Raw genomic sequence first — 24,240 nt, 5'->3', positions numbered from 1 at the left:
GGTCTGTACACTCATGAATGATTTCTAACTTTGACATTAATGAGGTCGATGGCTGACAACAGCTGAAAACATCTGGATCGTTTCATGCTAAATGCTAACGTACGGCTTGCTAACTGTGCCGCTCAGTAAACTCTTCCTCTGTAAAGCCGCTGCAGGTCCATAAAACAGGGAGACGTAATCAGTGCGGAAACGTTTATTTCTCCAAACATTTGTATTCGAGACAAACTCTCTCAGCACTGAGTTTTCCTTTGCAAAGAGAAGAAGTAAAAGCAGGATGGGAGTTTGACCGTCACCAAAAAGAGCCCTGTGTTTATTAAAGAGGAGGCTGGAGGAGCTGGTGAAGATCCATCAGCTGTCGACGCCCTGGACTTTGGAGACGCTGTGTTGAAGACAGGTTCCGCTCTCCGTTCTTCTCCGCATCGAACTCCTGAAAAACAGGCTGCCGTGAGCTCAGGCCGTTTGTCTCCAGGCCAGTCGTTTCTTTACCTCAGTTTTTGGGGCACTGGTTGAGAGAGTAGCCCGAGACGACAATCCCTTTCCCGTATGCTTTTTTCTCACTGGGCAGCCCGCTCATCAGGGCGCACAAATTCTTCCTGTTGGAGAGAGACATGATCAGAAGAGCAGTTTGAATGTTTGAAGTGAAAAAATAACTGTAAAATAACTGAAAAACGTCTTTTTCACGACTCCAAGTGACTTTTTGGCCCGAAACAAAAACGATCGCCACAAAAACATCTTGTCGTGGATTGTGGTGGAGTGAAGAAAATAAAATCCAAGCCAGTTTGGCTTTACCCCAATCCAAAAGCTTCTGGAAAAAAGGTGTGAAAATAGCGACAGAACTGAGACGTTGATGAAGATGTGACAAAAATGTGAGAAAACGTTGACAAAAAAGTGACGAAAAAATGTCACAAGAAATTGACAAAAAATGACGAAAAAATGTGATAAAAATTTGACAAAAATGTGATTAAAAAAATGACGAAAAAATGTGATAAAAATTTGACAAAAATGTGATTAAAAAAATGACGAAAAAATGTGATAAAAATTGGACCTAAAAATGACAAAAAATTGACGAAAATTGACGAAAAATGACAAAAATGTGACAAAAATGTACAAAAAAATTACCAAAAAATTACAAAAAATTACAAAAATTTGACCAAAAAATTACAAAAATGTGATTAATAATTGACGAAAAAATGACAAAAAAGTTACAAAAATGAGTTGAATACCCAACAAAAGAATGATGGAAAAAAAATCTGGTGACGCGAGGAAAAAGATCCTCTCAGTTCAGGCGGGAGTTAAGAGGTTAAATCTGGTGGTTCAATTTACCCCAAGACTTGGTTCATCTTCCCCTGATCCTGGGGTCCCACATGTTTAAAACCCTGCAGGTTCTTTAGAGTTACCTGAAGTCTGTGGTCCACTTGGAGGTGAGGTACTGGAAGAAGCCACAGCGAGGTTCGGCCGTGCACTTCTTCTGACAGTCCTCAGCGCTGGCCACGTTGTTGATCCTTCCAACATTGCTCGTTCTGTGGAACATCGTGTCGACCGCCAGCTTCTTACACTCGTCTTTACCTACAGGGTCACGTGTTTCTCAAGTTCAGCTTCTCCCAAAAAACACATTCTAAACACCAAGACACAACGATGACATCGAAACCTGACCCTAAAGGGATACTTCAGGCACAGGGCCTCATTTCCTAGTTATCCAGAGCGTTGTACTGGCCGCTGGACTGGCCATCGGGAGATTCGGGAGTTTTCCCGGTGGGCCGACGTACTTTTGGGCGGATTGGGCCAGTCAGATCGAGATAATGCCTGTTATACCTTTCATTGGCCCACAATTAGCGGGAAAAGCCATTCGATTATCTGTCTTTATGTAGATGCATTTACACAACTCCTCCACTAGAGGGATGTGACGCCTTTTATTTGCCTGGCTCTGCCACACTCTGCCCTGTCCATTCCATGCAGGGAATCAGTCTGGTCACGGAGCAATTGGAGCAGTTTGAAGGGGCGGGCCTAACGCGCACAGATTGTCAGTGAAATAAACCAATTAGCGATTAGCGGACGTGACGACAGCTGTGTCCAATTAAAAAAATATGAAGTGAATATAAACTCACGCGGAGAACGCGAGGCAAAATCCTTGACTACTTCATCCAATGATTAGTTTTGGCTGATGTTAACGTTAATTGAACTAAAAACACAGAGGTGCAGCGAGTGACGTAACCTTCTCATTTCTCTGTGACGGTCGTGATTGGTTCGGTTCGGCCTTAGCCGCCAATCAACAACTTGTCTACCGTGCGTGGCCAGACCCACCTTCTTTCTGCACGAAAGAAGGTGGGTGTGGTTTATCAGGCTAGCCTTTTATGCCCCTCTGGTGGTGCTTTATTGAGTCATGGTTCAGATAATCTGGTATAATGAGCGATGGGCCTCTCGGACATAACCCTCATGCCCCTCACATTGCGAATATAAGAGGAAATAGTTTATTGTATCTCCCTCCAGGACCCACAGAACCTCAGACCTCTATTTTTATACATTTTAGACAAATGTTTGCAAAGAAGTGCATGCTGGGAGTTGTCAGGTGACTCTGTCTTGCCCCTCGTCGTCAGTGCAGTTTGGAAATCTTCTAGTTTCCATTAAAAGGATTTACAATGTTTGGCCTTTTTGTGATTTCTATTCTCACTCCACACCTCCATAACTCTGAGGTGAGTTTTACCATTTCATCTTCATCTACAGTGGGATCATTTGGTTGGTTTTGAGAAGTTTATTTGTGTCGCGAGTGGAACTTCATTAATGGAATGCACATTTTAAAATTAAGAAGTTTCACAAAAGTTCCTTCAAGTTATAAATGAAAAGATTAAAGTGTTGAGTCTCTGAGGCGTTAGCTTGAATTCAGCAGAAACAAAATGCAACTCTTGTCCTTGATTCGTAGCTTATACTGTTTTAGTTCAAGCCAAGGGCTCATTGTTTTGCTCATCACCTCCACTATTGCATTGAATATGACAGTTCTTTTTTTTAGAGGACCCAAAAAGTTCGTCTTTTGACCCAAAAGTCCCGGGACGATGTTTTCTGCCAGTCCAGCCCTGGTTGTAGTCCTTACATTTGAAGAGTTTAGTGGTGCTAGGCTAGTGCTAGGCTAGTGCGTGTCTATGGTAACTAGTAGCCTGCCTTAAAAACCTCTTCTCCCAAACGTTGCCATATCTGATTTGTAGAAGCTCCTTTGTGAATTCCACATGTAGTGATGCGGCCGCAGGTAAACAAACTAATGTACTAAACTAATGCACTAGCCTAGCACTAGCTTAGTACTAGCCTAGCACTAGCCTAGCACTAGCCTAGTACTAGCCTAGCACTAGCCTAGCACTAGCTTAGTACTAGCCTAGCACTAGCCTAGCACTAGCTTAGTACTAGCTTAGTACTAGCCTAGCACTAGCCTAGCACTAGCTTAGTACTAGCCTAGCACTAGCCTAGCACTAGCCTAGTACTAGCCTAGCACTAGCCTAGCACTAGCTTAGTACTAGCCTAGCACTAGCCTAGCACTAGCCTAGTACTAGCCTAGCACTAGCCTAGCACTAGCTTAGTACTAGCCTAGCACTAGCCTAGTACTAGCTTAGCACTAGCCTAGCACTAGCTTAGTACTAGCCTAGCACTAGCCTAGCACTAGCTTAGTACTAGCCTAGCACTAGCCTAGTACTAGCCTAGCACTAGCCTAGCACTAGCTTAGTACTAGCCTAGCACTAGCCTAGCACTAGCCTAGTACTAGCCTAGCACTAGCCTAGCACTAGCTTAGTACTAGCCTAGCACTAGCCTAGCACTAGCCTAGCACTAGCCTAGCACTAGCCTAGCACTAGCCTAGCACTAACCTAGTACTAGCCTAGCACCACTAAACTCTTCAGATATAAGAACTGCATGAATTAAAAAATATATCTCTCCAGAAAACAACGCTGTGGAGGAAATGAGGCCCTATGACATAAATCCTGAAATATCCCTTTAATGCTGTTTTACATTTGCATTTTTCTTATTGTTTTCCCAATTTTCCCCCCTCACTTTTGTCTTTTATGACGAGTATTTTCCCATTTTTGACACACACACATTGGAGATGAACCTTGTAAACGTGCAGCTCTCACAGTGTTGTTCTGTTTTCTGGTTCGAGATGATAAATATTTGAGTGTAGGTAGAAAGCACATGTGGGCGTGGCTGCAGCTTTACCTGGGGGCTTGGGTTGGCAGCCTTTGAGGGAGTAGCCGGACGTCACCCCGCCGTATGCGTAGCTCCCGTAGGAGGGGTTCGTCAGCAATTGGCACGCTTTCCACCTGAGGGACACATTCACAGCTTTGACTCGGACCAGGAAGTGTCGGACGCGTGGGAACCTCACCTGGAGAAGTAGGCGAAGAACAAGCAGCGCGGATGTGCGGTGCACTTGGCCTGACAGGCCCCCACCGAAGAGGCTCTCGGTTGCCCAATCCACCTTCCATCGAGGGCCGTACCCCTCAGCAGCCTTTTGTTACAGCCTGGAGGACAAACAGCAGCTCTTCAGTTCTTACCAAAGCTTTAAAGCAGCACTAAGTAACTCTTCCCCCTAGAGGCCATAAGCGCAACTGCAGGTGTTGAAGCAAGTTACGATTTGTTAACTTATTAATTGTCTTGGAAGGTAAATACTATGCTGACAGGAAAGGTGAAGGGAGAGAGGGATATTACACATCCAATTATACAATGGAAATAAGTTCCACTCAAACTTGGCTGTAAATACTGTTTAACCTCTTAACTCCCGCCTGAACCGAGAGGATCTTTTTCCTCACACCGTCAGATTTTTTTGTAATTTTTTGTCACATTTTTGTTATTTTTTCATCCATTTTTTTGTCATTTTTTTGTCAAATTTTTATCAATTTTTTTTATCAATTTTTTTATCAATGTTTTCTCAGTTTTTTGACACATTTCCATCATTGTTTTCGTCTCAGTTTTGTTGATATTTTCTCACCTTTATTCCAGAAGCTTTTGGATTGGGGTAAAGCCAAACTGGAGAAAATGTGCTTGGTTCAGGTGGGAGTTAAGGGCTTAGCTTTGCCCGTTAGCATGTTAGCTTCTTCTTCGTGATTCCATTAGTGTGTATTGGTTGCTCCGGTCCGGTGGCAGGTCCGGTCAAGTTTCAAACATAGTTTGGCATCCGCACAGTAAAGTGAAGATTACTGCACGGATTTCGAACTACTCCTGGTATTATTACGCCTTACAATATAGTCCCCCCTTTTATCCGCTTAGAAAATCCACATTGTTTAATGTTGTGTAATTATACTTTGTAGTGGAACACTTCACGTAACCATATTTAAATAGGGAAAACGTGGAAGAGCTTGGTAGCTTCTATCTTGACCTGTTTTGGAGCTATAGAGGAGAGAGGGAGGGGCTAAATGCTAACGCCGTCTGCGCTGTGTTTACGTGACTGAAGGCACGGGGGAAGATCAGACAGGTCCTAAAGAACTCGCCAAAGCTCAGGTAAGAACATATCTCAGTATGGAAAAACGGTGGCCTGTTCCTTTAAGCTTTCATGGCTGCTGTTGTAGTGCTATGCTGCTTTCGAAATCCTGATTGCAAAAGACTTCATACATCAGATGCAGTAAGGAACTCTTTTCGTCGGGCACTGACTAAAGATTCTAAAACTTTGTCCAGGACAGAGCTTCGAGATAGGACGATGGTTGTTTAGATTAGAGGGATCACCTCCCTTCAACAATGGTACAACGTAAGCCGATTTCCAAATTTGCGGAATATTGTTTGTGGACATATTAAACAGATTTGCTAGTGGTGGAGCAATAATATCTGCTGCAAGTTTCAAAAAGTAAGGTTCAAGATGTACATATGGCTCCGTCGAAGAGTTTTCTGACCTCTGTCTCCACTAAGCCTCTGTGGATATCTGCTCACTCTGCGAGCTCTCACTCAGACTTTGCTCAGATGTGGAACTTCAGGTGTTCAGATGTCATGGATGGTTTTTGAAAAGTTTAAATAAAGCTCTGTGTGAAAGAGGGTCGTGGTCTTACCGGCGTGGGCGGCGGCGCAGAGGCCGAGCAGCAGCAGCAGCAGCACCTGGGTCTTCATCATCATCATCGCAGAGTCGAGGAGAAGATGCACCTGAGCAGCACCTCGCCTGTGCTTTTATAGAGCGCCCTCTGCAGGTGACATTTACCAAAGAGGCTCGTCCTGAAGGGAAAGGTCGACAATAAGCTCTTTGGTCAATATCTTCACTTTACTGGACTGAATCCGCTTTGCTGAAGTAAATGTCAGGAAGGTTCAGCTCCAGGACGCAGCTCCGGGTTTAAGGAAGGTCACGCAGAGGCCTGGCCCGGGACGGAGGTGGAGTGTGTTTTCTTAATATGAACTTATTCACACGTTTCTAGCACCGTCCTGTTCGTCTGAAAAGCGGACTTTGCAAAGACCCGGGTCCAGAAGTTCCCGGGCCCAGCTGCTCCCGGGTCCAGAAGTTCCCGGGCCCAGCTGCTCCTGGACGGTCCCGGATCCAGAGGTTCCCGGGCCCAGCTGCTCCCGAGTCCAGAAGTTCCCGGGCCCAGCTGCTCCCGAGTCCAGAAGTTCCCGGGCCTAGCTGCTCCCGGATCCAGAGGTTCCCGGGCCCAGCTGCTCCCGGGTCCAGAAGTTCCCGGGCCCAGCTGCTCCCGGGTCCAGCTGCTCCCGGGTCCAGAAGTTCCCGGGCCCAGCTGCTCCCGGGTCCAGAGGTTCCCGGGCCCAGCTGCTCCCGGGTCCAGAAGTTCCCGGGCCCAGCTGCTCCCGGGTCCAGCTGCTCCCGGATCCAGAGGTTCCCGGGCCCAGCTGCTCCCGGGTCCAGAAGCTCCCGGGTCCAGAAGTTCCCGGGCCCAGCTGCTCCCGGGTCCAGCTGCTCCCGGGTCCAGAAGTTCCCGGGCCCAGCTGCTCCCGGATCCAGAGGTTCCCGGGCCCAGCTGCTCCCGGGTCCAGAAGTTCCCGGGTCCAAGTGCTCCCGGGTCCAGAAGCTCCCGGATCCAGATGCTCCTGGGTCCAGCTGCGCCCGGGTCCAGCTGCTCTTAGACTGTCCCGGGTCCAGAAGTTCCCGGGTCCAACTGCTCCCGGGTCCAGCTGCTCCCGGGTCCAGCTGCTCTTAGACTGTCCCGGGTCCAGAAGTAAAACTACAGGTGGCAGTAAGGCAGATGTAAAGCTTTTTAAAGCCATTTTGATGCTTAAATAAAAGCAGATTCTTGAATTCCTCAACAAAGTGAAGCCTCAGAGAAACACAGATCCACCTTTGGTTCCATGTTTTTCTACCAGTTTATCTGTTTGTGAATGAGCTACAGAAATAAACTCGACCGTGAACACTTTTATTCGGCTGTAAGTCATTCCCTCTCGTCCTGTTCAAGCTCATTTCCTAATTTTAATCTTGGAAGCGTCTGAAATGTCATGAAACAGCTCCGTGTCTCTTTCCACACGTGTTTAGGAAAGTACACGCGTGTGACATTTACACACAGCTTTAGACCAGGATCCAGGTCCTGGAAGAGGCCGCTCTTCACAAACTGACCGTCACATTTGTAAACGGAACAGAAATGGTTACAGTGAGAAGTCGCTGACGTTTGACCTTTAGGTTGAGCTGGTAAATGAGCTACAGCAAAAGGCGAAAGGCAATAATCCAGGCCGTTTTCTTCATGTCGAATCCATGTGAAATAAACAGTGTCTGATTCCACTGGCTCTTTAGTTTGGCATATGGTGAAGTTATAGCAGATGGTAATCCGGACCCCAGGGCGAGGAGTGGACAACAAGACAATATCAAATACTGAGGACCGATACTTTTACCCCAGTACTGTCACATTTTTGTCACATTTTAGTTGAATTTTTGTCACATTTTAGTTGAATTTTTGTCACATTTTACTTGAATTTTTGTCACATTTTAGTTGATTTTTTGTCACATTTTTGTTGAATTTTTGTCACATTTTTGTTGAGTTTTTGTCACATTTTAGTTGATTTTTTGTCACATTTTTGTTGAATTTTTGTCACATTTTTGTTGAGTTTTTGTCACATTTTAATTGAATTTTTGTCACATTTTTGTTGAATTTTTGTCACATTTTAATTGAATTTTTGTCACATTTTTATTGAGTTTTTGTCACATTTTTGTTGAATTTTTGTCATATTTTTGTCATTTTTTGGTTGAATTTTTGTCACATTTTTGTTGAATTTTTGTCACATTTTTGTTGAGTTTTTGTCACATTTTTGTAGAATTTTTGTCACATTTTTGTTGAGTTTTTGTCACATTTTTGTTGAGTTTTTGTCACATTTTTGTTGAGTTTTTGTCACATTTTTGTTGAGTTTTTGTCACATTTTTTTTTGCGTTTACATCCTTGTTTACTTCTCATTTTTTGTGGCTATTTTGGTGTTTTTTCCCAAGAAGCTTTTTGATTAGGGTAAAACCAAACTGGAGAAAATAGGATCTGTTCAGGTGGGAGTTAAGAGGTTAAAGGAACAGGCCACCGTTTTTACACACTGAGATTCTTACCTGAGCTTAGACGAGTTGATGTGTACCTGTCTGGTCTTTGTGCGTGCCCTCAGTCACGCAAAACGACCAAACATGTTGCTAGCCTTTGGCCTCTCCCAGTGTATTCCTATGGCTCCAAACGGGGTGAAGTTAGTGCAGCCTCATTAACGACGACACACGTCACCGCGTACATCAGAAGTATTTTATTGAAGTACTTTTGAGACGAAACGGCCACATTCTTCTTTCAGCAGGAAACAAAGCAACGTTTGATCAAATTAAGGCTAAAATCGCACTAAGTCACTTTAAAATCCAAAACACACGGTTTCATTCAGAGTCAGAACAGACGTCGCTGAAAAGAGGAAATAACAAATCAAATCAATAAATAGGTTTAAATAAATAAATACATAGAAAACAATCAATAAACACTTGACTCTCCCACATTCGGCGCCATTTGAAGAAATTAAAGGGGGGGTATTCCGCAAAATGGACTTGTTCAAGCTTTCCATCATGTTATTAAGTCACTCCCTCATTAAAAACATGCCTGAAGTGTTGCCTTGGCACATTCACGTATTTTTGAGTAATCTGTAAAAACTCTGATGGCGGCCATTTTAGGGATAGGTTTGCCTGAGTCCTCCTAGGAACGCCCCCACCTCCTGGAGACGCCTCCGAGCTTTCGTCACCAGCCGAGTAACCGACCACTGCTCCTCAGCAGAACCCCCTCCCCACTGATGCCACAGACAGCGTGTGGAGGGGGCGTGTCTAAAGGCTCAGAGGTTCTTAAAGAGACAGAGTCCTATTTCAAGACATTCACTACAGCCATTTTGAGAGAGCAACAACAAGGCAGTTATTCTAATTTACTGCATTTACAGACCAACAGAAGGTTTGTAATCATTGTAGTGTGATATAGACTGGTGCTATGGGACTGACAAAAGCAGAATACCCCCTCTTTAAGAACATTTTAAAACACCTTAGATTATAAAGTTAAATGCGCTCAAATAATGTCTTTAATTTAAACGTACTAAGATGTGTGTAATATGTGATTCAGAATCCCCACTGACCCAACTAAGCCAGAAGATGAGAACATGCACACAGCTCAGCACTAACCACTGTGCCATCACAGCTCAGCACTAACCACTCTGCCATCACAGCTCAGCACTAACCACTCTGCCATTACAGGCTAGGGCTGACCAATGGCCGCTGGCTGCTCTGCTTTATGACCACGACACTGGGGGCCGCCATTGCTGTAGTACCTCCATATCGCCACCAGGCCCCCATTGAAAAGCATTGGAGTTTAGACGCCTTAAAAACCACTTTAAAGCCTGGTTTCTATTCTTTCAACACTAGACTAGGCTGATCTTCCTCCTGAGATAACGCTGGGTTAATCATAATCTATGAAACCAGGCTGGTTTTCGTAAGAAGAATTTTTGAAATCTCGTACTTAATGAGGGCCGGACTGTTAGCATTGGAGCAGCGTGAGCTACACGTCACGCAAGGGCGGAGTCTACGGTGAAGATCCCGCCCTTATGTCCTTTTTAGGAACATGCTTCGTCAGAGCTGGGGAGGAGGAGTCTGTAAATCCTCCATGAATTCCCCCTCGGCCGTGGTCATTATGGTAAACGGGGAGGAGTGAGCAGAAGACGTCCATTTTTTTTTACAGTCTATGGGGCTAACCACTCTGCCATCACAGGGCTAACCACTCTGCCATCACAGGGCTAACCACTCTGCCATCACAGGGCTAACCACTCTGCCATCACAGGGCTAACCACTCTGCCATCACAGGGCTAACCACTCTGCCATCACAGGGCTAACCACTCTGCCATCACAGGGCTAACCACTCTGCCATCACAGGGCTAACCACTCTGCCATCACAGGGCTAACCACTCTGCCATCTGCCACAATCCTATTTCCAAACAGAACGTTACAAAAAGGGCAGAGCTTAAGACACAGAATCGAAGGCCTGACGACACGAGCAACATGCGCTTTCTCAGATCCACATTCCACTTCAGACAATCTGCGTATGAACAAAGGTCGTATGTACAGGCCCCGCCCACGGACCACGGGGCGGGCGGTTCTCATTCGTTTACCAAGAGGAGCGACGGCGCTTCTCCAACGACTCACGCCGAACAAACCCCAAGAAGGCGGAGCTCACGAGAGTTTATTGAGAACGTCTCGCCGCCATGTTTTCCTTCGTGTCTAAACGTTTGGACACTTTCGAAAAGACTTTTGTACAATCGATGTTCTCACACAAGTCCGTGAGGCGGTGATCGACGATCGCTCCTGCGTCGGCGTCCAGGGGGAATCACAAAATGAGCGAGAGGGTTTCAGTTTTCTGGTGAGCGAGTGAAGAAGAAGCTACGATGGTGTCGGTGAATCCGCTCGAACCTCGAACTCGTGACGGGAAACAGACGACGAAGTTTGAAACAGTTATCTTTCTAGTCAAGCTGAACACTGACCAGGAGGGGGCGCTGTGGGGATACGGGTCCAGGAGGAGGAGCTGTGGGGATACGGGTCCAGGAGGAGGAGCTGTGGGGATACGGGTCCAGGAGGAGGAGCTGTGGGGATACGGGTCCTGAAGGGGGCGCTGTGGGGATACGGGTCCAGGAGGAGAAGGGAGATACGGGTCCAGGAGGAGGAGCTGTGGGGATACGGGTCCTGAAGGGGGCGCTGTGGGGTCCAGGAGGAGACGCTGTGGGGATACGGGTCCTGAAGGGGGCGCTGTGGGGATACAGGTCCTGAAGGGGGCGCTGTGGGGATACGGGTCCAGGAGGAGGAGCTGTGGGGATACGGGTCCAGGAGGAGGAGCTGTGGGGATACGGGTCCAGGAGGAGGAGCTGTGGGGATACAGGTCCAGGAGGAGGAGAAGGGAGATACGGGTCCAGGAGGAGGAGCTGTGGGGATACGGGTCCAGGAGGAGGAGCTGTGGGGATACGGGTCCTGAAGGGGGCGCTGTGGGGTCCAGGAGGAGGAGCTGTGGGGTCCAGGAGGAGGAGCTGTGGAGATACGGGTCCAGGAGGAGACGCTGTGGGGATACGGGTCCAGGAGGAGGAGCTGTGGGGATACGGGTCCAGGAGGAGGAGCTGTGGGGATACAGGTCCAGGAGGAGGAGAAGGGAGATACGGGTCCAGGAGGAGGAGCTGTGGGGATACGGGTCCAGGAGGAGGAGCTGTGGGGATACGGGTCCTGAAGGGGGCGCTGTGGGGTCCAGGAGGAGGAGCTGTGGGGTCCAGGAGGAGGAGCTGTGGAGATACGGGTCCAGGAGGAGACGCTGTGGGGATACGGGTCCAGGAGGAGGAGCTGTGGGGATACGGGTCCAGGAGGAGGAGCTGTGGGGATACGGGTCCAGGAGGAGGAGCTGTGGGGATACGGGTCCAGGAGGAGGTGCTGTGGGGATGCCGGTCCTGAAGGGGGCGCTGTGGGGTCACTGCAGGTAGCGATAGACCTTGAAGCAGTGGTTCCCGGAGTCGGCCACCACCACGTGTCCGTCGGAGGTGAGCGCCAGCCCCTGCGGCCCGTACAGAGGGTCGGCCGACGTGTTGATGTACGACAGGAACGAGCCGCTGCCGTCGAACACCTGCAGGAACACAGACAGACAGGGGGCGCTAGAGTACACTCCCCTCATATTAATCATTTTAATTCCACAATTACAATAAATCTGAGCTCATGCCACTCCTTAAGAATCACAAACTCTGCATCAAACAGAGGAATGAGGGGAATTTCAATATTCAAAAGTAAATCCGAGTAAAAACTACTGTGATTTAAACCGGCTGATAAACGTATCCAGTGGATCAGTGTCATTATTTCCTGCCAGTCTGAATTGAATGCTCTCTGAAGACCCAGACCTGGATGCGGCTGTTGCCCCAGTCGGCCACGATGATGTTCCCGTTGGCGTCGACGGCGACTCCGGTCGGAGCGTTGAACTGACCGTTCCCTTCGCCGTTGGAGCCGAACTTCAGCACCAGCTCCCCGTCCAGAGAGAAAACCTGAGAGACGGAGCGAGGAACATTTACAGAAGTGACTGTGGAGCCTCTGCTGTAGATCCATGTGAGGGAGAAGGTGGAGCAGGTCGTTTCACTTCCTGGATAAACTCGTACCTTTACAGAGTGATTGTGGAAGTCGGTCACGATGATCTCGTTGTTCTTGTTGACGGCAGCGAAGTGAGGACCTTTGGAACAGAACATGAACATTATGGATTCTAGAAGATCTTTAATCCGACAGAGGAACGTCTCCGCGTCTCACCGGCGAACTGTCGGTCTCCGGTGCCGCGGGAGCCGAACTTGTTGACGAGTTTCCCGCTGGTCTGGAACACGAACACGGTGCAGGCCTTGTTATCCACCACGATCACGTGACCGTTCTGATCCACGGACACGCCTTTGGGTCCCATCAGGCGCCCGGAGCCCAGCTTCGTCTGGAAACACCATCAACAAGGGCCTTTTTATCTCCCAAAAAAACACCAAAATATCCACAAAAAATGAGAAGAAAGCAAGGATGTAAACGCAACCAAAATGTGACAAAAATTCAACAAAAATGTGACAAAAATGTGACAAAAATTCAACAAAAATGTGATAAAAATTTAAAAAAAAAAAAAGACAAAAATTCAACAAAAAATGACAAAAATTCAACAAAAATGTGACAAAAATTCAACAAAAAAGTGACAAAAAAGTGACAAAAATTCAACAAAAAGTAACAAAAACTCAACAAAAATGTGACAAAAACTCAACAAAAATGTGACAAAAATTTAAGAAAAAAAAAGACAAAAATTTAACAAAAAATGATAAAAATTCAACAAAAATGTGATAATTTTTTTTTAAAAAAATGACAAAAATTCAACAAAAATGTGACAAAAATTCAACAAAAAAGTGACAAAAATTCAACAAAAATGTGACAAAAATTCAACAAAAAAGTGACAAAAATTCAACAAAAAAGTGACAAAAATTCAGCAAAATGTAACAAAAATTCAACAAAAAAGTGACAAAAATTCAACAAAAAAGTGACAAAAATTCAGCAAAATGTAACAAAAATTCAACAAAAAAGTAACAAAAATTCAACAAAAATGTGACAAAAATTTAACAAAAAATGATAAAAATTCAACAAAAATATGATAATTTTTTTTTTTAAAAAAGACAAAAATTTAACAAAAAATGACAAAAATTCAACAAAAATGTGACAAAAATTCAACAAAAAAGTGACAAAAATTCAACAAAAAAGTGACAAAAATTCAACAAAAAAGTGACAAAAATTCAACAAAAAGTAACAAAAACTCAACAAAAATGTGACAAAAATTCAACAAAAATGTGACAAAAATTAAACAAAAAAGTGACAAAATTTCAACAAAATGTAAACAAAAACTCAACAAAAATGTGACAAAAATTCAACAAAAATGTGACAAAAAAAATGACAAAAATTCAACAAAAATGTGACAAAAAACAACAAACAAAACAACAACAAAAAAATGACAAAAACTCGCTCAGAATCAACCCTAACCGCCCACACTGTCCCGCCCACACTGCCCCGCCCACGCTCTGCCCACACCGCCCCGCCCACGCTCTGCCCACACTCCCGTGTCTTTACGCACCTTGAACTTGCCGTCTCCGTTGAAGATGCTGACCCACTTGTTGTCGTAATCGGCGATGATGATGTCGCCGCTGGGGTGCACGGCGACGCCCGTGGGCCTCTGCAGCTGCCCCGGGGAGCGGCCGCGCACGCCGAACCGGCTCAGGAACTCGCCCTGAGCCGAGAAGATCTGACGGAGAGACCAGGGTTAAACTCAGGGCAAACCTGCTCAGGAGCTCTCCTTAAACTGAGAAGATCTGACAGAGAGACCAGGGTTAAACTCAGGCTGAAACCTGCTCAGGAACTCTCTCTAAACTGAGAAGATCTGACAGAGAGACCAGGGTTAAACTCAGGCTGAAACCTGCTCAGGAACTCTCCTTAAACTGAGAAGATCTGACAGAGAGACCAGGGTTAAACTCGGGCTGAAACCTGCTCAGAAACTCTCTCTAAACTGAGAAGATCTGACAGAGAGACCAGGGTTAAACTCAGGCTGAAACCTGCTCAGGAGCTCTCCTTAAACTGAGAAGATCTGACAGAGAGACCAGGGTTAAACTCAGGCCAAAACCTGCTCAGGAGCTCTCCTTAAACTGAGAAGATCTGACAGAGAGACCAGGGTTAAACTCAGGGCAAACCTGCTCAGGAGCTCTCCTTAAACTGAGAAGATCTGACAGAGAGACCAGGGTTAAACTCAGGCCAAAACCTGCTCAGGAACTCTCCTTAAACTGAGAAGATCTGACAGAGAGACCAGGGTTAAACTCAGGCTGAAACCTGCTCAGGAACTCTCTCTAAACTGAGAAGATCTGACAGAGAGACCAGGGTTAAACTCAGGCTGAAACCTGCTCAGGAACTCTCCTTAAACTGAGAAGATCTGACAGAGAGACCAGGGTTAAACTCAGGCCAAAACCTGCTCAGGAGCTCGCCCTGAGCAGAGAAGATCTGACAGAGAGACCAGGGTTAAACGCAGGCCAAAACCTGCTCAGGAGCTCTCCTTAAACTGAGAAGATCTGACAGAGAGACCAGGGTTAAACTCAGGCTAAAACCTGCTCAGGAGCTCTCTCTGAACTGAGAAGATCTGACAAAGAGACCAGGGTTAAACTCAGGCTAAAACCTGCTCAGGAACTCTCTCTAAACTGAGAAGATCTGACGGAGAGACCAGGGTTAAACAGGCTGAAACCTGCTCAGGAACTCTCCTTAAACTGAGAAGATCCTCAGTATATGACATTGAACTTTGACTGAGCAGAGGGAGGCGGCACCTGGACGTTCTGGTTGTTGCTGTCTGCGATGAGGATCCTGTCGCTGGACGAGGCCACGCCCTGGAGGTTGGTGAACTCGCCCTTGTTCCTGCCTTTGGTTCCTGAAGAGAGAGCAGGTTTAAACACAGAGGTAAGTGAGTCGGGGAGAGCGTCCCGTACCGATGCGGAAGATGAGGTCGTCCTCGATGGGGTTCTGGTGTTTGCGTCTCGGCGTGCCCAAAGCGCTGCTGGCCCGCTTGGAGCCCTTCTTCTTCTGCCCGGGGGACTTCCCACGCCGCTTGGCCCCGTCGGAGGAGCCGGTGGAGGGCGTGGCGTTGGCCGCGGAGTTGGTGGCGGTGGTGGTGGACGGAGACACCTGCGAGAACGACGAGAACGTGAACGGTCTGCACTGAGTGTCCAGGCTGAGTTTGCATGAATGAAGTCCTGGTGTGGCGATGTGGGCGTGGCCTCACCTCGATGTCCGACGCCCGGGACACGCTGAGCCTGAAGGGGCTGCCCTTGATGTGCTGGTCGTAAAGGCGCAGGGCCAGGGAGAAGTCTCCCTCTTTGGGGACCATGTAGACGAACTCGTACGTGCCGTTCTTATGGTCCACGATCTCGCCGTCCACGATGCTGCCGTCGGGAGTGAACACCTGCAAGGGTTCAGAACAGTGATAATTTTGACAACATATTTTAATTTAGTTTTAGTCTTAGTCTTTTGACGAAAATGTAATTCAATTTTAGTCTAGTTTTAGTCGACTAAAATTGCAAGTAAATTTAGTCGACTAAATTTAAGACGAATTTAGTGGACTTTGCATTGATAATATTCATTATAATCATATTTAATGTTGTTCCTCTGCTTCATGGAGCTGCTCCACATGAACAAAGCTCAGAGCTGTTCATTTGGCAGAGAATTTACATGATCTGAGGCTCTTTCAGACGCTCAGTAGAAGTTTGGATGATTTTAGTCTCTCCTTTTCATTTTTATTTTGTCTTATTTTAGTCGACTAAAATATCTGGACATTTTAGTCATAGTTTTAGTCTCATTAAAACTTTTAATTTAGTTTTAGTCCAATTTTAGTCGGAAAAAATAACACTTTGACTAAAATTAAGACTAAATATTTTAGTCGACGAATTTAATATTTATCTTCACTTTACTGCGCGGTTCACAATCAGACCGTCTGTCCCGGAGGAGGCTCGGATCATCTTCACTTTACTGCACGGACGCCGAACTACTCCTGGGATTATTACGCCTTACAATATAGTTCCCCTTTTTATCCGCTTAGAAAATCCACATTGTGTAATTTTGTGTAATTATACTTTATCATGTAACACATTTAACCTCTTACCACTCGCCTAAACCAAATGCATTCTGTCCTCTTTGGTTATAATATAGGCCTGTGTAGCACCTAATTTGAAAGCTAAGACCCACAAAACTGATCTTTTTCCTCACGTTGTTGCTGTGTTGTGTCACCTTTTGTATGTTTTTTTCATTTTTGTGACTGTGATTTTTGTCACTTTTTGTTGCAGTTTTGGTCATTTTTTTGTTGAATTTTTGTCAATTTTTTGTCAAATTTTTGTCACATTTTTGTTGAATTTTTGTTGATTTTTTGTCACATTTTTGTTGAATTTTTGTTGAATTTTTGTTGAATTTTTGTCGCATTTTTGGTCATTTTTTTGTTGAATTTTTGTCTCTTTTTTTTAAATTTTTGTCAAATTTTTGTCACATTTTTATTGATTTTTGTTGAATTTTTGTTGAATTTTTGTTGAATCTTTGTCACATTTTTTATTTATTTTTGTCACATTTTTGTTGCGTTTACATCCCTGTTTTCTTCTCATTTTTTGTGGCTATTTTGGTGTTTTTTCCTAAGAAGCTTTTTGATTTGGGTAAAGCCAAACTGGAGAAAATGGGATCCGTTCAGGTGGGAGTTAAGAGGTTAATCCGGCCCCTGTAGAGCAGACATTCCAGACTGTGTAAAAACAGAAGTCTCAGCCCAGTCCTGTGCGGAGTTATGCATTTCTAAGGAAGAACCAGAATGCTCATTCTAGGGGGCATTACACTCAAAAAAAGGGGGAAATTGGAATTTTTGGAAAAAATGGGAAACAAAGTTGAAAAATAGTTTTAAATAAATAAATAAATGCATGCATTAAAAAAAAGCAAAAATGGGGAGAAAGTAGAAAAAACGACAAAATGACAAAAAGTAGAAAAAGAAATGAGGAATGATTGGAGGAAAAAATCAGCAGAAAATTAGGGGGGAGTAAATGAATAAATAAAAAAAAGTGGAAAACATTCTTTAAATATGTTGGAGGAAATGGGAAAAAATAGGGAAAGAATTGAGAAAAATGTGAAAAAATAGGTAGTGAAAAATTATTTTAAAAAAGGTTTATCAGGCCCAAAGTGCTTTACAGGAGGAACCATTCACTCTCTCATTCAGACAGACAGACACTGATAATAAAGAAACAAAAAGAAAGAAAGAAAGAGAAAGAAAGAAAGAGAAAGAAAGAAAGAAAGAAAGAAAGAGAAAGAAAGAAAGAGAAAGAAAGAGAAAGAAAGAAAGAAAGAAAGAAAGAAAGAAAGAGAAAGAAAGAAAGAAAGAGAAAGAGAAAGAAAGAAAGAAAGAGAAAGAAAGAAAGAAAGAGAAAGAAAGAGAAAGAAAGAAAGAAAGAAAGAAAGAAAGAAAGAAAGAAAGAAAGAAAGAAAGAAAGAAAGAAAGAAAGAGAAAGAAAGAAAGAAAGAGAAAGAAAGAAAGAAAGAAAGAAAGAGAAAGAAAGAAAGAAAGAGAAAGAAAGAGAAAGAAAGAAAGAAAGAAAGAAAGAAAGAAAGAAAGAAAGAAAGAAAGAAAGAAAGAAAGAAAGAAAGAAAGGAAGAAAGGAAGAGTAAAACATTGGGGGAGGAGTGTGTTTATTGGAGCGCCCTCACCTCCGCCGACAGGATGGCGTTGCCGTTCTTGCAGGCCCCTCCGGACTTGTCGCGCGTCACTATGGTAACGGAGGCCGGGTGTCCCACGATGCACTGCTCCAGGCCGGCGCCCATGGCCTCGCTCTGACTGGCCACGGCGCTGCGGAGACGGAGGCGACACAGGCGTCATTATTAAAGGAACAAAACGACCTTTGAACCCGAGGGGACGGAGCCGAGTCGCACGGCACGACTGACCCGCTGTGTGAGGGGTCAGTACAGTGTGTCTGTGAAGGCTCTCACTCATCCAGGGATCGCCCATCGTAGAAAGGTTAAATCATGGACTGGACTGGGTTTTGAGGAAGTTGAGGACAGAAAGAGTCGGTTCCTCCTCCTCATTTAGAGTCTTTTCTGATCTAAAGAGATGGTTTGAAGGTTTTCTTTGCTGACGGAGCCTCTCACCGGGAAACCAAAAACATTCAACCCTTTTTTGGTTGAGTTTTTGTCACATTTTTATTGAATTTTTGTCACATTTTGTTGAATTTTTGTTGAATTTTTGTTGAATTTTTGTCACTTTTTGGTTGAGCTTTTTGTCACTTTTTGTTGAATTTTTGGTCATTTTTTGGTTGAGTTTTTGTTGAATTTTTGTTGAATTTTTATTGAATTGTTGTCACTTTTTGGTTGAGCTTTTCGTCACATTTTTGTTGATTTTTTGTAATTTTTTTGTCCATTTTTTGTAAATTTTTTGTATTTTTTTGGTCAATTTTTTGTTGAATTTTTGTCAATTTTTTGTCAAATTTTTGTCACATTTTTGTTGATTTTTGTCACATCTTTGTTGAATTTTGTATCTTTGCCGGCCAAGATACCACTGTGATGGAAAGTAAAGGCGCCATGTTGACCACTCATACAGCTGCTGGGGTACCACGAGGTCAAATACGCACAAATATAAATGTTGCATAATGCACCTTTAAGCAGTTATAAGTAAATGTCTTATGTCAGATTATTCTTCCCTGTGTACTTGGTGGTTTAGTGTGGTACCTGGTGGTTTAGTGTGGTACCTGGTGGTGCAGTGTGGTACCTGGTGGTTTAGTGTGGTACCTGGTGGTTTAGTGTGGTACCTGGTGGTTTAGTGTGGTACCTGGTGGCATAGTGTGGTACCTGGTGGTGACGATGGTGCCCATGTTGTGGATGGACTTGCGCAGGCCGTCGGTCTCCAGGATCAGGTCCAGCTGGTCGTTTTCCTCCGGGTCTGTGTTTAGCGTTAGCCTCGTTAGCTCCTCCAGCTTCTGCTCCAGCTCTCGCTCCTCGCTCAGAGACGCCGCGCCCGCCTCCCCGGCCAGGGCCTCCTCCGCCTGGGCCTCGAGCGCCGACATGTCGCCCTCGCAGCTCGTCAGGCTCTCCATCTGCGCCTGCAGCACCTTCACAACAGCGGACAGAGCAGGTTATGGATTTATTATATCAGTTTATTATAGGATCTGTGATAATACGCGGAGCCCCTTCAGCCCTGACGACGCTCGGGCCTGACAAAATCTGAGGCGGCAGATCTTTCATTGAGGATTTTAACCTCTTGACCACCGCCTCAACCGAGGACATTTCCTCCAGTTTGGCTTTACCCAAATCTAAAAGCTTCTGAAAAATAACAGCAAAATAACAAGAATAAAAACGCAACAAAGATGTGACAAAAATCGACAGAAAAGCAATGAAAAAGTGATGAAAAAGCCACAAAAAGAGCGACAAAAACACATAAAAAAGTGACTAATAAGCAACCAAGAAGCGACAATAGAGCCACAAAAAAGTGACAAAAAATGACAAAAAATTACCAAAAAAAAGACAAAAAATGCGACAAAAAATTATAAAAAAGTGACAAAAAAGTGACAAAAAAATATAAAAAGTGCCAAAAAAATAAAAACAAAATGTGACAAAAAATGCGACAATTAAAAAAAAAAAAAAAGTGACAAAAAATTACCAAAAAAATGACAAAAAATGCGACAAAAAAAATATTCAAAAGTGACAAAAAATGACAAAAAATGCGACAAAAAAATATAAAAAGTGACAAAAAATGACAAAAAATGCGACAATTTTTTTTTTTTAAAAGTGACTAAAAATTACCAAAAAAAATGACAAAAAATGCGATAAAAAAAATTATAAAAAAGTGACAAAAAATGACAAAAAAATGACAAAAAAGTGACAAAATGCGAAGTTAGGATCACTTCTCTCAGCCTTAGCTTTCAAATGAGGCCCTGTTGCTCTCCAGCTGAGATGCTTCTAGATTTGGTTAAAGCTGAACTGGAGAAAAAGCACTCGGTTCAGGTTAAGGGTGTTTTAAAACTAAATCCTGGAATCAGAGTTTTCCCAGTACGTTTTTAACATGTGGGCGATTTGGTTCGACAGTTTGATGGACTTCCTCCCCGTGTTTGTGAATGATAAATGTGAGTGTAAAGTAAGGCTTCCTCCCCGTGTTTGTGAATGATAAACGTGAGTCTAAAGTAAGGCTTCCTCCCCGTGTTTGTGAATGATACATGTGAGGGTAAAGTAAGGCTTCCTCCCCGTGTTTGTGAATGATAAATGTGAGTGTAAAGTGGGGCTTCCTCCACAGTCCAGTCGTCTTGTGTCTCTCTGGTGTTGACCTTGTGCTTGAGTCCGTGCGTCACGTCCAGCTCCATCAGCAGGACGCTCTTCCGGACGTCCAGCTGTCGGTGCAGATCCTCGAAGCCCGACTGCACGTCCTCCTCGATCGTCGTTCTCTGGTTGGTCAGCTGCTGCAGGATCTCCCCGACCAGGACCAGCGCCTCGGACACCTGCGGACGCCTGAGGACACGCGCTCATCAGAGTCACGGTTCTTCCCAACATCGTGAAGAGGAACCAGACTTAAACCTCCACACGTTCTCACCTGTCCTGCAGCTGCGTGAGCCGCTCCCGGAGCCTGGTCCTGCTCTGCTCTATGGTCTGGTCCAGGTCCTCCGTGGGGTGGTCCTCATGACCCTGACAGTCTTCACACAGCGGAACCAGGCAGGACAGACAGAAGCGCTCCCAAGCCTGCGCAAATCCACCACAAAGTCAAACACAGCAGGGAGAAAAAACACATCCCAGAGCTGAAGGCCTCGCTCTTCACTGGAAACAGAGACGGCTGATCGAAGGAAGGTCATGGGTTCGATTCCTCAAGTCAAAATGAGCAAACATGTATTACTACAGAAGGCAGAGTTCATGTTAAAGCCTTTCTTTACTTATTGCCTGTTCATTTCCCTCCATCTTTCATTCTTCAGGCATTTTCTACTTCATCTTCGATCATAGAGTCGATTATAGAGCCTGATGTTTTGATTGCAAACAATGAAAGAGGAAGTCACTAAATTTAAATGTTATTGGTGGTTCAAACTCAGCCTTAACTTTCCGAACACAGGCACAAGTTTATAGGAGACTTTCACATGGTCTGAAAAAACAGATACCTGGGGGAAATCAGATCTTATGTAAACTCCACCTGAACCAGTTGGGGAATTATCGTCCTCCATATTTGGACTTGGAGTCAAACTGCTCCTCGTGGCAGCAGCTTCCTGAGCTCGGAGCAGAGTGGAAACAGCACAGGCTTAAAACGCAACGGTCTGAGGTTTAAATCTGGTTCACGGTTTGTTATTTTCTGTCATTTAGGGACTATACGGAGTTTAAAAATGTTCAAACTAAGTATTTATTTCACCACAACTGCCTCTAAAATGATGCTCTGTCACTCAGAAAGTGTTCGGGTCTGAAGAGCCGTCATGCACGAGCTTAATATAGAAGCTGCAGTTACACGCATGACCTGAGGTGGCAGTAGTGAGTATAAAATGGCCAACTTACATCTAGCCCCTTTAAAGAAGTAAAGTAAAGTAATTAAAGGGGGGGTATTATGCAAAATGGACTTTTTCAAGCTTTACATCATGTTATTATGTCAATCCCTCATTAAAAACATGCCTGAAGTGTTGCCTTGGCACATTCACGTATTTTTTAGTAATCTGTAAAAACTCTGATGGCGGCCATTTTAGGGATAGGTTTGCCTGAGTCCTCCTAGGAACGCCCCCACCTCCTGGAGACGCCTCCGAGCTTTCGTCACCAGCCGAGTAACCAACCACTGCTCCTCAGCACAACCCCCTCCCCACTGATGCCACAGACAGCGTGTGGAGGGGGCGTGTCTAAAGGCTCAGAGGTTCTTAAAGAGACAGAGGCCTATTTCAAGACATTCACTACAGCCATTTTGAGAGAGACATTTTATACAAGGCAGTTATTCTGATTTACTGCATTTACAGACCAACAGAAGGTTTGGTTTTCATGTAAACGTAGTGTCTCCGAATGCACCGGTCCGGATGACTGACTATCGTATTAAAGACGCTTCACCTTGTTCTGGTGCAGGGGGCAGGTGTTCTTCGGCGCCACCTCCAGGACGGTGCACTCCTCGCTGCTGGAGTCGGGCGAGCGCTGGGCGGCCTCCATGGACCATTCCCTCGCCCCCGCTCGGACTCCAGGGGGCGCTGCGGTGACAGGGGGGGGGGAGCGCTCAGCGGCCCATTTCAGGACGGAGCTCCTCTCTCTTCATCTTCGTCTCAGCATTCCCGCCGCAAAAAATCACGACCTCCAAAGAAAGAAAAGGCAAAATCCGCTGGGTTTTAGCGGCGTTGTTCCAGAGGCACCTGCCAGACACAACGCAGGGATTAGACGAGAAACAGGCAACAAAAAGGGCAAAACCCGGGTCTCTGTTATATGTGATGTTAATATTCCACAGAAGCCCCTCCCCCTCGGTGGCGCCGGCGTCGGTTACCGTAGAAACCTTTGAAGATTAGTTTGACCTACTTCCATTCATTTCAATCCAACATTTAGGATTTAGGATTGATGTGAATTATGAACATGGGAATCTTCACAGAATAAAGAAAAACAATATTAGGGAAAAATACAGGATTATTTTGGGTAAGGATGAAAAAAAAAGCCCCCAAAAATGAATATAACTTATTTATGGTTTTATTTTGTGACGTATTATTCACAAAGAGATTGAGAATCTTGTAGTTTTTGAATAAACTGGTTATGAGTGGGGAAAAAATAAAAGAAATGTGTCTTTGTAACTTTTTTTCATCACTTTTTGACGCTTTTTGATTGCGTTTTCATCCTTGTTTACATCTCGTTTTCAGCTACTTTGACTCTATGTTTTGAGAACCTTTGTAGATTTGGGTAAAACCGAACTGGGGAAAATGCGCTCGGTTCAGACGGGGTTTAAGAGGAATGAAAACGTCCCTAAAGTTTAGTCTCTTTGTCTGCACATGTGTATGTTCCTCCCGTCTTTAGCCGCTGCTGTCTCCCACAAAGGAAATGACCATATTTGGATCACTCTCGGTCACAGCCTTTCCTGCTACACGTGGATACCAAACATGTCAGTATTTGTGAATGAATAAGCGTGTTGGAGTCACTTCCTGGATAAATCTCAGGTTCAAAGTGACATAAAGTCAGAGAATAAACATCATAAAGAGAGACTTTGGGCTGTTTTTTTTAGTTCAAACTAAGATGTTAAGGAGAAATCTACTGTTTGAAGGAATGAACTATGCACATGGCAGTGAACAGAGGAAAGGTGGAGTGAACTTTTGAGCTGGAAAACTGTACCTACATTTTCAGCAAATCCAGCAGGTGAATGTTTATAGAATATATTTTTAATTTTCCTCTGAACTTAAGCTGCAAAACAGTCGAGTAAAGTCGTCTCCGTCCATGAAATGTCGACTTTGTGCCAGTTTGAATCCGAGCTTCCCAGTGACATTTAGGGCCTTTATTTGGGCTCATCCCCTGACTCCACGGCGTCCCTGGTTCAGTCTGTTGTGACGTTGTTAGCCGGTGGATGCTAACAGGCCCTATAGCTCTGATCACAATCATCATCTCACAATCCCATTCCTCTCCGTTCCGTCTCCAGCTTCATTTTCCTTCCGAAACGTCACCTCGTTTTTCCCACGACCCTTGATCTTTTTCCAAATCCCTCCTGCTTTCCCCGCACGCACAGCCCGCCCGTTCCTCCTCCGTGTCTGCACTTCCAGCTGGATCTGCGGTGAGATCCTGCGGGGGAATGTGGAGCGGTGGCAGGTTTTGGGGACGTGAAAGCGGGT

The 24,240-nt window shown here is 44.9% G+C and overlaps 2 protein-coding genes across 2 annotated transcripts; both read right to left on the bottom strand.

Annotated features, from left to right (window-relative positions):
• Nucleotides 1-487: 487 nt before the first annotated feature.
• On the bottom strand, nucleotides 488-6,072 carry LOC306981055 (coagulation factor XI-like; the record flags this gene model as incomplete). The annotated part of the gene is made up of 5 exons (XM_079580603.1): nucleotides 488-593; nucleotides 1,398-1,566; nucleotides 4,192-4,295; nucleotides 4,358-4,493; nucleotides 6,009-6,072. 5 exons carry the CDS (start codon nucleotides 6,070-6,072, stop codon nucleotides 488-490), a joined length of 579 nt encoding a protein of 192 aa, XP_079436729.1.
• Nucleotides 6,073-11,727: 5,655 nt separating this feature from the next.
• On the bottom strand, nucleotides 11,728-22,733 carry LOC306980455 (tripartite motif-containing protein 2-like). Its single transcript, XM_079579842.1, has 13 exons — nucleotides 22,499-22,733; nucleotides 21,027-21,172; nucleotides 20,764-20,944; nucleotides 19,295-19,554; nucleotides 18,161-18,299; nucleotides 15,714-15,893; nucleotides 15,421-15,616; nucleotides 15,262-15,362; nucleotides 14,031-14,198; nucleotides 12,695-12,863; nucleotides 12,550-12,620; nucleotides 12,298-12,438; nucleotides 11,728-12,029 (listed from the first exon to the last, which is right to left on the bottom strand). The coding sequence occupies exons 1-13, from the start codon at nucleotides 22,592-22,594 to the stop codon at nucleotides 11,877-11,879; spliced, it is 2,001 nt and encodes a 666-aa protein (XP_079435968.1). The 5' UTR covers nucleotides 22,595-22,733; the 3' UTR covers nucleotides 11,728-11,876.
• Nucleotides 22,734-24,240: the final 1,507 nt, after the last annotated feature.

Source organism: Gobius niger (genome assembly GCF_951799975.1).
Source record: "Gobius niger genome assembly, chromosome: 21".
Taxonomy (NCBI): Eukaryota; Metazoa; Chordata; class Actinopteri; order Gobiiformes; family Gobiidae; genus Gobius; species Gobius niger.
The sequence above is the reverse complement of the archived record's forward strand: the minus strand, read 5'-3'. Positions and strand labels throughout refer to the sequence as shown.

What these genes read in the sequence shown, in the direction of transcription:
- LOC306980455 (XM_079579842.1), bottom strand. Translation starts at nt 22,594, where the DNA reads ATGGAGGCCGCCCAGCGCTCGCCCGACTCCAGCAGCGAGGAGTGCACC. An exon ending in GCCCCCTGCACCAGAACAAG is followed by an intron (nt 21,173 to 22,498) that starts GTGAAGCGTCTT and finishes GGATTTGCGCAG; the next exon opens with GCTTGGGAGCGCTTCTGTCT. An exon ending in TCCACAATCACTCTGTAAAG is followed by an intron (nt 12,439 to 12,549) that starts GTACGAGTTTAT and finishes TCCGTCTCTCAG; the next exon opens with GTTTTCTCTCTGGACGGGGA.